General features: G+C 51.2%; 1 protein-coding gene across 5 annotated transcripts in view; it reads right to left on the bottom strand.

Moving 5' to 3' along the window:
• The window catches only part of camta2 (calmodulin binding transcription activator 2), a 40,305-nt gene that overhangs the window by 20,104 nt on the left and 5,966 nt on the right, over positions 1-14,235 (bottom strand). For 4 of the 5 annotated variants that reach the window (XM_035409143.1, XM_035409144.1, XM_035409145.1 and 1 more), the window contains exons 2-11: positions 13,103-13,214; positions 12,890-12,993; positions 11,344-11,411; positions 10,403-10,538; positions 9,938-10,009; positions 8,722-8,872; positions 7,230-7,370; positions 4,025-6,423; positions 2,891-3,017; positions 2,370-2,504 (exon numbers count right to left, since the gene is read on the bottom strand). In XM_035409143.1, coding sequence (XP_035265034.1) covers positions 2,370-2,504; positions 2,891-3,017; positions 4,025-6,423; positions 7,230-7,370; positions 8,722-8,872; positions 9,938-10,009; positions 10,403-10,538; positions 11,344-11,411; positions 12,890-12,993; positions 13,103-13,214 — 3,445 coding nt within the window. Of the gene's footprint in view, positions 1-2,369; positions 2,505-2,890; positions 3,018-4,024; positions 6,424-7,229; positions 7,371-8,721; positions 8,873-9,937; positions 10,010-10,402; positions 10,539-11,343; positions 11,412-12,889; positions 12,994-13,102; positions 13,215-13,780; positions 14,080-14,235 lie in introns of those variants that run through there. The other variant, XM_035409147.1, reaches the window with a different exon arrangement.

Here is a 14,235-nt window from a genome sequence, read left to right as displayed (position 1 = left end):
TGAATCACTAGGCAAGCCCTTCAAAATTGTTTAATACACTGACAGGGACATTGATACGCTGCATTAGCATGACTTAAGTATATGCACCTCTTTAGCCCTAATAGCACACAGATCCAGGTCTGTTCCACAAGTTGTAGATGGAGACCTCCACACTCCAAGACAACACCAAAAAGGTTTACCAGGAAGGAGAGATATAAAAATGGAAAATGTGAATTACTCTTGTAGAATAATGTAAATCTATTTGGACAAATTCACTTTCATCAGCAGCTACTGAATGTATGAAATGATTGCTCCATATAAATTTGTTACCTCTCTTCCTAGACCCTGCCGTCTGTGGTAATCCTTATAGGACTTGCCGTATGGATTTATCCAAGCCAGTCATTTTTACATGAGCTAATGTTGGTAATGCGAGAGAAAAATGAAGTAGACTTCTAGATCGCATGCCTGTGAACGACAATGTGCTGTAAATTCAAAAAAAATATTCTTGACTTGGCATGCCATCAAATTTAGTAAAGATATTCTGAATGGATGGTCTCCATGGAAGATGAAAAAATTCCTTCTGAAGAGTCCAAGACTGAAAGAGCAATTTTACAAATATATTTAAAGAGCGCTGTCAGCATTTTAAACAAAATTTAAGGAAATGAAAACAGACTTAGAGAATAAAACCCTCAAGATACATCAGAAAAGAGAATATTTAAGGGTTCCATTTTTTTGAAAGGTTGAGCTAAGAAATATGAACAAAATTATTTGTGACATCCAGGCAATAAGATATGCTCAAATAAGGGCTGGGGAAATACTGGAGAGAAACCCCACAAAAAAACAGACAAAATAAATCAACAGACCCGGATGGCACATACTCAGGCATACTCAAACGATTACTCATATTCCACTAACAAGCTGCAGAGCTTCAGTCCAGCTAGCTGACTGGCACCTAGTTGACAAGTGTTGTAGTGTGTGTCCACAGTATACCACAGCTAAAAATAATTTTTATTGGACAGGGAACTCAACGTCACAAAAGAAGACAAAATATATGACATCTATAGAATAAACCTGCCAGCCACTGAATGTAACAATATATAAGAAGAGTTACAATGTTGTCTCCGGTGCTAGTTTTCTTGCTTGACAGTATACTAAAGTTTAGTCCAGGGAAATGGAGAATGGGCCCAGCAAATCTTCTGGACTCCTTCAAGAATGTGACTAAATACTTTGCGCTGATACTGGGCTTAGAATATCACATATATCTGGACTTTCAAAAAACAACGTTTGGAGCACCCCATTAAGTGACTCGTTATCAAAAGGAGATCAGCGTGAATTACAGTGAGGCATCTCAAATGGGTCCAACACGGCCTCCAGGATAGAACTGCGATCAGAGGAAAGGTGTCAGAACAGGGTGTAAATTGTCTGAGGGAAGTGACTATTAAAGACAGAATTACATTAAAGGAGGTTCTATATTACAGTGCTCTTCCAACCGGGATCTAGACGTTTTACTGAAGTGGTAAAAAGACAGAATTGGATGCTGTACTGAATAATATAAACCTAAAAAGGGTAAAGGTAATGCTGCACTGTCATCAGACTATGTTTAGTGGGGTAACGAATCAGGTTTTACTGCAGTTTTTTTGCAGCGATTGTTTCATCGTGTGAATGCAGGAACAGAGAAGCTCATCTGCTGAATCTAAATCTTTTCACCGGGCCCACACAGGCCACTGGATCCATTCTGCTGTTTGCTCATCCCTGTTACACACCAGCTTTAGCCTAAAGGCCACGTATAAGCCGTTTCTCAAATATTATTCTACAGATAGGCTCTTCAGATAGACTCTTTTATCAAATGCAGCGTCCCTTCATGTGGCTTGCGTGCCTACTACCAAAGGTGACTGGATCTTTAGGCAAGCCTTCTCAACACAAAAAAAATATATAAATAAATAAATAAATAAATAACTTCACAGCTGTAGAGACGGAACTCCTGAATTGTGCGCACAAATGGTTTTTGTTTGTCGATGACAATAATAAACAAGAATTTAAGATGCTGATGAAATCGGCATTGATTAAACACAAAGTGGGGCTCATTGAAACAGGGACAAGTAGAGTGGCGGTCAATTTGGGCCAACATGTGTGTCCTGCTTAACCCTTTGAAGAGTAGGTTTCTGGAATGTTTATTCAAAATTCTAAACCAGTGTTCTAAAACTCCAGTGCTGTGGATTACCAGTAGTGACTGTGACATCAGCATTAGAATGTTCAGTTAAGAACATTCTAATCACATTTGTGATCTCACACCTTTGAGCATTAATACTTGAGCAGCTCCCAGTGGACACTGATTGGAGCTCAGCGCCGGACGGAAGGCATGGGGGCGGGGAGGGGGCGGAGCCACTCACCGTCCAGGGAGAGCCAGTCTAACTGGGAGCTGGGCAGGGAGGAGGCGTTACGGGCGCGGTACTCAAACAGCACGGAGGACGAGACCCCGCCCGTGTCCTCCAGCACCTGCAGGGCCACCAGCCCGGCCTCATGAGCTGAGAGAGACGGAGAGAGGGAGGAAGAGAGAGGAAGACAGGAAGAGAGTTACGAAAGAAAAAGAAAGCGAGGACAGGCGTTGTTTAAAGCTTGTGTAGGTAGGCCTTAAGACACTTAGAAATCTATGAGAAATCAAATAATAAAGCATGCAACTACAAGCAACGTGCGATGAAAGTCAGCTTTACAGTTACATCTGAATTACTGCTTGACATGTATGCCCCCTTGTGGGCATGATGATTATTGCAGAGCGAACCGTGTCGTATATTATTGGATTAGCCATTTGCTACAACGCAGTGAAGTATTATACCAAAATGGATGTGCAGCCTGTCCCTTTGCGACAATATGGAAATGATATGAAGCTGAACGGCAGCGTCTGCGGTCTCACCAGGGCAGTAGCAGCGCAGAACCCCAGGCTGGATCAGCGAGGCCGGGACGGTGCTCTGGTCAAACACACAGGAGTACCGCCCGGTCGCCTCCGTCCAGGGTCCCGTGATCAACACCTTCACCCCGCCCTGGGGAAGAGCAGAGCAGAGCACAGGCCCTTTAGAGCGGCCAGCATAACGCAGACACGCGCCACGCACAGCTCCTGCAACACCACACAACACACACACACACACGCGCGCACACGCACAGCACCTGCAAAACCACACAACACACTGGCACGTGCACACACACAAGCACGCACACACACACACACACACACACACACACACACACACAGCACCTGCAAAACCACACAACACACACACACGTGCATACACACACAAGCACGCACGCACACACACACACACACACACACACACACACACACACAGCACCTGCAAAACCACACAACACACACACACGTGCATACACACACAAGCACGCACACACACACACACACACACACGCACACACACAGCACCTGCAAAACCACACGACGCACACGCACGTGCGCACACACACACGCACACGCACACACACACACACACACACACACATACACACACAGCACCTGCAAAACCACACAACGCACACGCACGTGCACACACACACACACACGCAAATGCGCACGCGCGCACACACACACACGCACTTCCCTGCGCCATTACACACCAAGCTGGACATCACGCATTCACAGCCACAACACACAGACCAATAAAACCTGCTGACTGTCCTTCAGATGCAAAGGCAGTTATTTAAATTTGGCGGTTGAACAGGGAGGCTACGACAGAACTTAATCTCCTGTTGAACTGCCTTGTCGTTGCACTCCCTGCTTGACAGAGTTTTAAAATGTTTACTGTGGAGCTTTACGGGCCTGTACGATGTGTAGCGACTGTTCTTCTGGTCAAAGAAAAACCTACACGTGTCAACGACTACTGTGGACAAGTTTGCATCAGAACCTGAAGAACCTGAAATAAGGCAACCTTAAATATCCAGAATGCATATTTGCACTCTTGTAGACTTAAGATAATACTGTAATGGGACATCAGTCACTCAGAGTGACAGAAGCCCCGCCCCTCTCGGGGCCCCGCCTCACCTCTGGGTAGGACCACTCGGGGGAGAAGTCCGTGATGGTCGCCAGGCGCCGCACCTCCTGCCCCGGGCCGGCGGGAGGGCAGGCGGGGGTGAGGGTGGGGAAGGGCAGGAAGGAGGAAGCGGGGGAGGGCTGGGGGGGCACCACGTAGCGCACCCCGGTGGGGAAGAGGGGCGGAGGCGGGGCTTGGGCGGAGCTGGCCCCGCCCTGCCGCTCGTCCTCGGCGATGAACTCCGAGATCAGGTCGGGGAACTGGCTGTCGAAGGAGATCTCCAGCGGGGTGCTCCCCGGCCCCGCCTCCTCCGCCCCGCCCGCGCTCTTCTGAATCATGACGGACAGGTCCGGGTCCTCCCTGCCCATTTCGCCGCCCTCCCCGCCGCTGTTGGTGTCCATGGGCGTCTCCTCCGCCTCGTAGCACCCCAGGCCGGAGGAGGAGGAGGACGAGGAGGAAGAGGAGGAGGAGGAGGACGGGGAGAAGGGGGACGACTGCTCCTCTTTCACTCGTACGTGGGGCTCCGGAGACGCAGGCGCCGCCGCCCCGCCCTCCGGCCCGCCCGCCATGAAGAGGAGGCCGCCGTTGAGCTGCAGGGCGTGCGGCTGCTCGGGCTGCAGGAGGACCAGCTGCTGCCCGCGCTGCTGCAGCTGCCTGTGCTGGAGCAGGAGCAGCTGCTGCCGGCTGTCCGTCTCCCGGCCCGGCTCCGCCCCGCTGGGCGGGACCAGGACCAGCTGCTGCCGGGGACCCTGGGCCTCGGGGCGGGGCTGCAGCCTGCTCTGCAGGACGAGCAGCTGCTGCTGCGGGCTGTCCGCCGCCTGCCTGCGCTGCGTCTGCAGGCGACCCTGGGGCTCCTGTGCAGTCAGCAGCAGCTGTCCGTTAGCGGGCCGGGGCGTGGCCGTCAGCAGCGGCTGGGGGTCGCGGTGCGGCGGGGTGGGGCTGTGCCTCCGGGCCTCTCTCTCCGGGCCAGGGGAAACCCCCCCGGGCCCCTGGTCTGGCCCATCGGGCCCCAGCACGCCCAGGCTGTCCAGCCCCAGCGTGGACTCCAAGCACAGGGGCAACAGGGCGGTGCTGGAGTGGGAGGGGGAGAAGGAAAGAGAGGGGGAGAGAGGGGCGGAGGAGGGCGTGGAGGTGGAGGGGACGGCCAGGGAGTGCGCCTCTCTCTCTCCGTTCTTCCCTCGCTCCGTCTCGGCAGAGAAAGAGGAGAGGGAGGACGGGGGCGAGGAGGAGGAGGGAGGTGAGGTGGGGGAGAGCGAGAGAGCGAGGGAGGGGCCCTGGGGGGAGGAGGAGGAGGGCGGGGAGGGAGAGGAGTGGCCGTGGGAGGAGCAGGACGCGGAGAGGGGGAGGGACAGGGAGAGGGAGTCCGGGTGCGAGGGGCCCCCGTACGTCTGGCCCCGCTTGGGGCTGTTGAGGAAGGAGTCGGGGTCGAAGGCGGGCGGGGCGGAGGGCGAGGAGACGGAGGGGGAGGGCGGGGCGAGGGAGGGGGAGGGGGCCGAGGGGGGCGGGGCCGGCAGGAGAGAGGGGGAGGGGCACGCGGACGGGGGGGAGGAGCGAGGGGGGAGCAGGAGGGACGTGGGGGGGTCGGCCCCGGAGATGAGCCGGTCGGTGAGCAGCAGGCCCCCGATGACGGGGCTGGAGAGCAGGGTGAGGCTGAGCGTGGCCACGCCCGGGGTGGGCGAGATGGAGTGGGAGGCGGGGGCGCTGCTGGCGGGCGGCAGGGGGCCGGCGGCGGTGATGGTGGTCTGGGGCGCGGAGGCGGCCAGCGTGGGGGGGGAGGGCGTTTCGGGGGCGGGGGGGATGGGGGAGAGCACCAGGCGGCCCGAGCGGGTGAGTGACAGGTGGGAGGGGGCCGCCCCGCTGCCGCTGAAGCCCAGCTCGCTCTTGGAGTCTTCGGCGCCCGGGCCGATGGCCGTCGTCATGACGATGACGGCGTTCTGAGGGAGCGCGACGGTAGCCAGGCCCCGCTGGTCGCCGTAGAAACCGTTGCAGGCCGTGCCCCCGTTGCTGAGGGCGAGGGGCGTGGCGCGATGGGGCTGGGGCGGGCTGGAGGAGGAGGACGAGGAAGAGGCGGAGCAGGGGGAGGAGACGCCCGTCATCCCCGCGCTGTCCTGGGACACGCCCGGGCTCCGCATGGCCAGCTTCGTCACCACGGGCCCCGGGGCCTGGGGCTGAGAGAGGGGGGCGGGCCCTTTCCTGTCCCCGCCCACGCTTCCGCTTCCCCCTCCCCCTCCTCCGTGCGCCTCGCCTCGGCCCCCCTCCTGCCCGCTCCCGCTGCCCCCCCCCTCGCCGGCGGCCAGGTTCTGGACCTCGGTCAGGGCGGGGTAGGGCGAGGGCCGCGTGGGCAGTTTTGGGGAGATGATGCGGTGTTTGGTGCTGTTGCAGCGGTGAGGAATGTTGGCTCCTGGTGAAGCTGGAGGCGAGGAGGGGGAAGAGACAGACGAGGAGGAGGAGGAGGAGTCAGTCTGCCGTCCCTAAAAAAAGTATCCATCCCTCACACTTCCCATTAACCCCAGTCATTTCCACTCCCCTGAAAAATACCCATCTCTCCCATTTTCCATCAACTCCAATCATTTCCACCAAACGAAGGTCTGCGGTTAGGCCTGCTGACCTTCTCTCTGTCAGTCTTCTCCTCCCTCATTCATCTCTTTACCCCATCTCTCTGTCCACCCCACTGCAAAAACGCATTTTCAACGGATTACTACTCAGTCACAAACTAGGTTTTTTGTTTCAATGTGCTGTTTCTGTTACTATATTCAACTGTACATTACACTCAAAGGAACGCACCTGATAAACAAAATATCAGCAAAAAATAATTTTAAAAAAAAAGGATTTAGAAGAAGACTTCCAGATCCTTCAACTGACAGGTGCGGTCCTATGGCGACATAGCTTTACTCTGGTTGTTAGTCTCTGTGCAATGTATTGCTCATTGTTTGCTTAGATACGATCGGTCCATGTCTGCTTAGAAGTCTTATGTTCTGTCTTGTGTATTCTTGTCTTTGCGAGCGCACTCCAACAAATTCTCAACAACTGTCATGGCTGACGTGGCAAATGAAATATTGACTTAACACAGGTGACCTCTCTTCCCTACTTCTCTATCTCTCTCTCCTTCATTCCCATTGCCTCAGCATCTCTCACTCACTTCATCTACCCTCTTCATCGCTCCGATCCTCCCGTTCCCTCTCAGACGCCCCCCCGTCCCCCCCCCCACCCCCTCACCCAGGGTGCTGCTGCAGAGGCAGGCGTGTGTACGTGGCTGGGGTTTGGTCTGCTGCGAGTCCAGGATGTGCTGCACCAGCTGCTCGATGGAGAACTCCGAGGTGCCGTTGCTGTTGCTGCAGGACCACTTAATGCTGTGAACTGCACACACAGACGCACGTGCACATTGACCACATGGGTCTCAATGTAAACCCATCCCATAAACCGCTTATTCTCAATGAAAATGCTAGGCGTGAGACAGTTTTATATGCTTTATGAGCACTACATGAAACATAATAAACATACAGGAATTAAAAACTCAATCGTAAAAATAGTACAAGAGGAGTGTAAAAATTTGAAGAGCAGGATAGTGAAATAGATATTTATAAAAGAGTACTGCACACTGTAAATAAACATATCTTTCATAAATTACTGACGAAATGAAAGAATGTAGAATTCTTCCAAACAGTTGAACAAATACAGCAACTGGAAAAAAATCTCAAATAGCACTAGCTACCTTCCCTAAACCACATAATTTTACATTTTAGACATTTAACAGATGCTCTAATCTAGATCAATTTACACGGCTTACACTGGTTTGAACTGTATTAGCTTAGGATAGCTTTAGAAAATATGAGCATTCAATAATTGAAATGGGGAAATTATGTGGTGATATCTCCTGTGTTCACATGACAATGTTTCTTGAAAAGATGAAAGTGATTATGACTACTACAATCCAAACAGCTGTATGTACAGTTGGATCTTGTTAGCAAAAAGAACTGGAGAAGATCAGGCCCCGGTACTGTGGGAAATGGACAGAATACAACCCTGTTCAGTGAAGAATCTGAAGAGAATGAGGTCCTGTCACAAAGAGAACCAGCTAGCGAGTGCCTGACAGGGCCAGCTAGCGAGCTCCTGAGAGTGAGGGTCAGCTAGCAAGCACCTGAGAGTGAGGGTCAGTTAGCGAGCGCCTGATTGAGGGCTAGTTAGCAAGCACCTGACAGTGGGGGCTAGTTAGCCAGCACCTGACAGTGGGGGCTAGTTAGCAAGCACCTGAGAGTGAGGGCTAGTTAGCGAGCACCTGGGAGTGAGGGCTAGTTAGCCAGCACCTGATAGTGAGGGCTAGTTAGCGAGCACCTGGGAGTGAGGGCTAGTTAGTGAGCACCTGACAGTGGGGGCTAGTTAGCGAGCACCTGGGAGTGAGGGCTAGTTAGTGAGCACCTGGGAGTGAGGGCTAGTTAGTGAGCACCTGGGAGTGAGGGCTAGTTAGTGAGCACCTGACAGTGGGGGCTAGTTAGTGAGCACCTGACAGTGGGGGCTAGTTAGCCAGCACCTGAGACAGAGCTAGTTAGTGAGCACCTGAGAGTGAGGGCTAGTTAGCCAGCGCCAGAGTCAGGGCTAGTTAGCCAGCGCCTGAGAGTGAGGGCTAGTTAGCGAGCGCCTGAGTGTGAGGGCTAGTTAGCCAGCACCTGAGTCAGGGCTAGTTAGCGAGCGCCTGAGAGGGGACACTCACACATGGGTTTGAGCTGAGAGAGCAGCTCCTCTCGGGTCCAGCGCAGACTGTCCCGCCGGTCAGCCACCGCACACAGCAGTGGCCCGCACGCCTTCCCACAATCCTCCAGGGACGGCACATTTAGGTAGTGCACCAGCACGATGTCGGGATTCTGGGGCAGCGCAGACACCGTTCACAAAAAATGCACACATGGATGTCCGCGCATGTGCGCACACGCAGACAGACAGACACACACACACACACACACACAACAGACAGACACAATCAGACAACAGTAAAACACTTCTTCAATAAACCATGTGTCTGAAGCCAATCAATGTTGCACTAAACTCCTCATTAATCGGAATTTCATAATCATCTCATTTATTTTTATTGTCTGTCTACACGAATAGATTCTGTATTAAATGTCATTATAAAGCCCCCTGGTTTCCCCAGAACACATCATTTCTAGATATGCCTCATTAAAATGAAATCTAAACGATCTGACAGACCTGATGTTTGATATTTGTTCAATATCTCTACTCTATAATGGGACTATAAATAAACCAGGACCAACAAATGAAGTAACTAAGCTATGATAAAGAGCCCTACATTTACAGAAGAATTGGATTTGTTCATAAAAACCTAATCAGCCTAAATAAAATGTTAGGCTACATTAAATCCATAAATTAAGATTTTGTTTTATAGCAACACTAAAAGTGCATATTTTATAATGCAGTACTGAACGAAAGGTAGTGATACAAGTGATGCACTTGCCTACACTACAGGGGGGTATTTCATGACACAGGATTCCAGAGTTACCCGGATAACTGACCAGAGTAAAACCCAGAACAGCTCTTTATACTTCAGTCCATGTTCCAGATTCGGAAGGATTCCGGGTTTTACTCAGTGCAGTCATCCAGCTAAGTCAGTAATCCTGCTCCGTGAAACAGAGCCTAGGTGTCATAGTTAGCAGATACTGTAAAACAGCATATTGTTGTGCATGCGCAGAACTGTAAAAAAACCCTACTCTTACACCAGCACACTACGTAATCCTGCAATACCGCATGGAGCACGTAGTCTAATAGTAGGAAGAATTGTTCGTTTATTATTATTACTTTGGTCTAGGGAAGAAAGACAGTATTGACACGCTTCTCAGATTTCAGTAGCATTTGTATGTTTCTTTCACATGCGGGCTAAACAGAAATGTGAGAAGACGTGTGACTTAAGTACAAACCTGCAACAGCCAGTAGCACCTCCTGTGGAATGTTGGGACGATGGAGGAATGGACATAGCAACCATAAAGACACTGAGGGGAGGGAGAGGGAGGAATAGAGGGAGTGTAGGAGGGGGACAGAGAGAGGAAGCGAGAGAAAAAAGATTAGTTAAGACTGCAATAGGAGCGATTTTCATCACTGTTTATTGGCTCATTTCCATTTATTTCAATGAACCAGTTGACTCTACTATACACACAGTCAAAACTACTCTGTAAATGAAAATGTCAGGGAAATATCCATTTGAAATTTCTGAATGACATTAATATTCATATTATCCTAGATTTAAACTATTTCAAATGTTTTTCCATGGCTGAAAAAAAGTGTTTCATCAATTGTGTTTGTGTTTTATCAGTTGGTTATTTGTGTTTCAGTACTTGTGCGACTAAATTAATTTTCACCAGACTTGTCCAGCAGGGGGTGCTCACCTCCATGCCCTGAACCTTCAGCTTCATGTGATCCTCTCTCGTAGTCTTGCCATCTTTCCTCTTCTTCCAGCAGTACCCGTCCTTTCGGTACTTCACCTTCTTCCTGTTGTACAGTATGATGGAGCCATTGAGGGGCCTGGAATGAGAGGGAGAGAGGCCTTCAGTATGCACGTCATCCTAAGAGCACAGCGGGAAACATTCATCTTACAAGAATCAGCCTCATCAAGTGTAGATAATGCAACTCTTACAAGGACTGGATTCTAATAAGCTCGGCAATTTGCATGTGTTATTCCAAGACGGAGAGCAACGAACGATTCTTATCTGCAATTCATTTACGCAGGAGCCAGTATAATCACATTTACATAAATACATATGGACATGAGAGAGCACACACTCATGCACTCACACACTCACACACGCACGCAAGCACTTACTCATGTGAGCTCATGCACACACACACACACATTATTTTTCCTCCTCCAGTAATATAAGACAGTTCCACGCACGGTTAGGTTAAAGCACACGAGTATGGGTTTGCTAATGGAGCGTTGCTTTTGTTGCGGGTGAAAGAACACAATGTGCGCCTTCTGCAGAGCACAGGTGCGCCATGCTACCCTGCTGCACGTTAAGACGTCAATGCACTGTGTCAAGCACAAGCTTCTTTTGCAGAGAGCAGACCACAGCAGACCACAGCTTGTTGCATTCCAGCCCTGCGTAACTTTATTAGCTGCACCGATGCAGCCATTCAGAGCCAGACGGCAGAATCTCTAACACGTTCTGCTGCTAGGGCACAGCGTTAAAAATGAATCATGCTGAAACCCTGTCACATCACTCTGCGCAAGGAGACGTTAAAGATTAATGGAGTGTGAGGGAAAGAGAAGGGGAGGGAGGGGCAGTCACAGTGACGTGGTGGTGGTGGGGGAGGGGGGGGGGGCAGTCACCTGGTCTTGAGCGTGCAGGAAAGCCACTCCTCGTGTCTATCGAAGGAGATCAGGTAGGACGCAATTTCCTGCAAAAGAAAACGGTCAGTCTGTAAGCCCTACTTTCCCCTCGTATTTCCTTGCCTTTTCGTCTCCACCTGTGACACGCGTGTCTTTTGGCTAAAGCTAACTAGTAAGCAATTAATCACAACAATGGGGAAATCACAGCACAAAAAAAACAAATAATCGGCATAATTTGGCCTTGACATCAATGTGTCATTACGCAAATGCATTATCCTTGGAACATATTATGTCACTGAATTTGATTATGTGATATTTGAGTTTTTTTCTGAAGCTAACTAGGAAGCAATTCGCCACAACAGCAATAAGCTTATATCACCACATCTAAAAAAATGATTTGCATAATTTCGACCATTGCCAATGTCAAAGTCATTAAGTAAACAACGTTTTTCTTCGAGCCAATCACACCACTGAACATTGGGAGGTCACCGGGTGTCACCTGCTCTCTATCTTCACTTTGCGGTAATTCACCTCAGCCTGATATCACTCTGCCAACCCTCGTCATCTCACTCTCTCTGCGTCCTTCGCTCTTCTGTCGCCCCCGCAGCTCTCTCTAATCAGGGCTGGGCTGCGTACGCACATCCACTTCCCCTTCTTCTCACATTCCAAATCAAGCACAGCCGACTGCCTGCAACACTATGACCCACGTGTGCACCTGTCCCCAGGGGGTGGGGGGGGGGGGCACGGCTGCTCTTCATTCCGACTCAGGTGATAATTGCCTAACGAACGCTCCCGCGTGGGACAGGTAGCCCGATCTCCAGGGGCCCAGGGCATGAATTAGCCGCTAATATGCAAATCTGCAGGAGAACACACATTTGCATCCCTCGAGGACCATAAAGGCCAAGCGGCGTGTCCTCACACAACCCTGCTCCGGCCCCGCCCGTCTTTCATCACCCTCTTCCTCTTCCCTCCCTCCCTCCTCTCCTTCGCTCCCTCCTCTCCCTCCTCGTCCCTCCCTCCCTCTCTCCCTCTTTGTCCCTCGCTCCCTCCTCGTCCCTCGCTCCCTCTCTCCCTCCTCGTCCCTCCCTCCCTCGCTCCCTCCTCGTCCCTCGCTCCCTCTCTCCCTCCTCGTCCCTCGCTCCCTCTCTCCCTCCTCGTCCCTCCCTCCCTCCTCGTCCCTCGCTCTCTCTCTCCCTCCTTGTCCCTCGCTCCCTCTCTCCCTCCTCGTCCCTCCCTCCCTCCCTCTCTCCTCTCCCTCCTCGTCCCTCTCTCCCTCCTCGTCCCTCGCTCCCTCTCTCCCTCCTCATCCCTCTCTCCCTCTCTCCCTCCCCGTCCCTCCCTCCCTCCCCGTCCCTCCCTCCCTCTCTCCCTCCGTGTCCCTCGCTCCCTCTCTCCCTCCCCGTCCCTCCCTCCCTCTCTCCCTCCCCGTCCCTCCCTCCCTCTCTCCCTCCCCGTCCCTCCCTCCCTCTCTCCCTCCGTGTCCCTCTCTCCCTCTCTCCCTCCCCGTCCCTCGCTCCAGCCGTCCGCTCGTCGCTCGGCCCTTCACCTCGTTGGTGTTCCAGCGCAGTCTCTCCTTGGGTAGGGTGGAGGTGCGGGGCAGGCACTCCAGCAGCTTGTTGGGCAGAAACACCTTCATCTGACTGTTATTCTCTGCAGCGGAGCACAGAGGAGAGAAAGAGAAAGTGTCACTGTTTACGTGGCTGTCGCTACGGCGACGCGCTTCCATCTGTGAGCGGGTGACGCGGACGGGCTCTCTCACCGGACTCAGTCGTGCTCTCCTTGTTGTTCATGGTGAAGCTGCAGCAGCGACGCACAGCTCCTCCAGGCAGCAGGAGGCGCTCACACACTCCAGGGTGGCCCACACACCGACACTGCCACAAACGGAGAGCGAGACACGGTCAGTGCTCACCTGCGCACCTTTCCGAGCAGGAGACTGCTTTAGCATGTCGCTAAAGGGAAAATAAATGTGCTCCTGTAAAACTCCCCTCCCTCTATGTGATGCTCTTGTCTGGACCCAAAATAACCATGTTACACAAGATGTGCAGATGCTCGCAATAGATTATGACATAAATTCAATACGGTAAAGAAACTCAGTATAAAGGTTGCATAACAAGATCAAGAGGAAGGTATTTTATTGCCCCTCACAGTGAAAACTGAGAGGGATTTGTTGCACTGTAGACAAACAAACACAGTCTCAAAATTCACATACAAAACACACCCTCTCACTATAAAAGATTGTCAATAATCGATGTAGTACAAGAATTATCCCAAAATAAACATTTTAATTAAATAAAGTAATAATAACAATAATAAAATAATTGCCCAACAACTGAATAATTTACAATTGATGATTTACATTTATATATGCACATAGAAATATATAAGCACAACATATGTACTACAAGCACAATATACATAAAAAACATTTTATACTGACTCTCATTTGCATCAGCCTCATGCAGAATTCTGTTTCAAACAATTGAGAACTGATCCAGCGAATGTAAATGCAGGGAATTTATAGCTTCTTCCAGCCAATCCAGAGATGTGTGGAAGTAAGCCAACTCAGCTCTGCATTCTGTTTCTATACATATTTCCCCCCCTCCACTCCCTCTCCATCGTTCTCTGTTGCCTAGATACCGCACTGGTAGGTGCAGAATCTTCCTGAGTTCTCTCCCACGTCTTTGCAAGAGACAGAGCGCGAGGGAGAAAGATAGCAAAATTAAACGCAGGGAGGGCTGGGGAAGAAAAAACGAGAGAGAGGAAAAGAGTAAAAGAGAGAAAAGGATAAATACTTCCATAATCTCGCAGAACAAATGTAAAATACGGTACAGTGGTATCTGTGTGTTCACGTGGTCATTTATGTATTTTGTCCTGTTAAACAACAAAGCCACC

Source organism: Anguilla anguilla, chromosome 3, assembly GCF_013347855.1.
Source record: "Anguilla anguilla isolate fAngAng1 chromosome 3, fAngAng1.pri, whole genome shotgun sequence".
Lineage (NCBI taxonomy): Eukaryota > Metazoa > Chordata > Actinopteri > Anguilliformes > Anguillidae > Anguilla > Anguilla anguilla.
The sequence above is the reverse complement of the archived record's forward strand: the minus strand, read 5'-3'. Positions and strand labels throughout refer to the sequence as shown.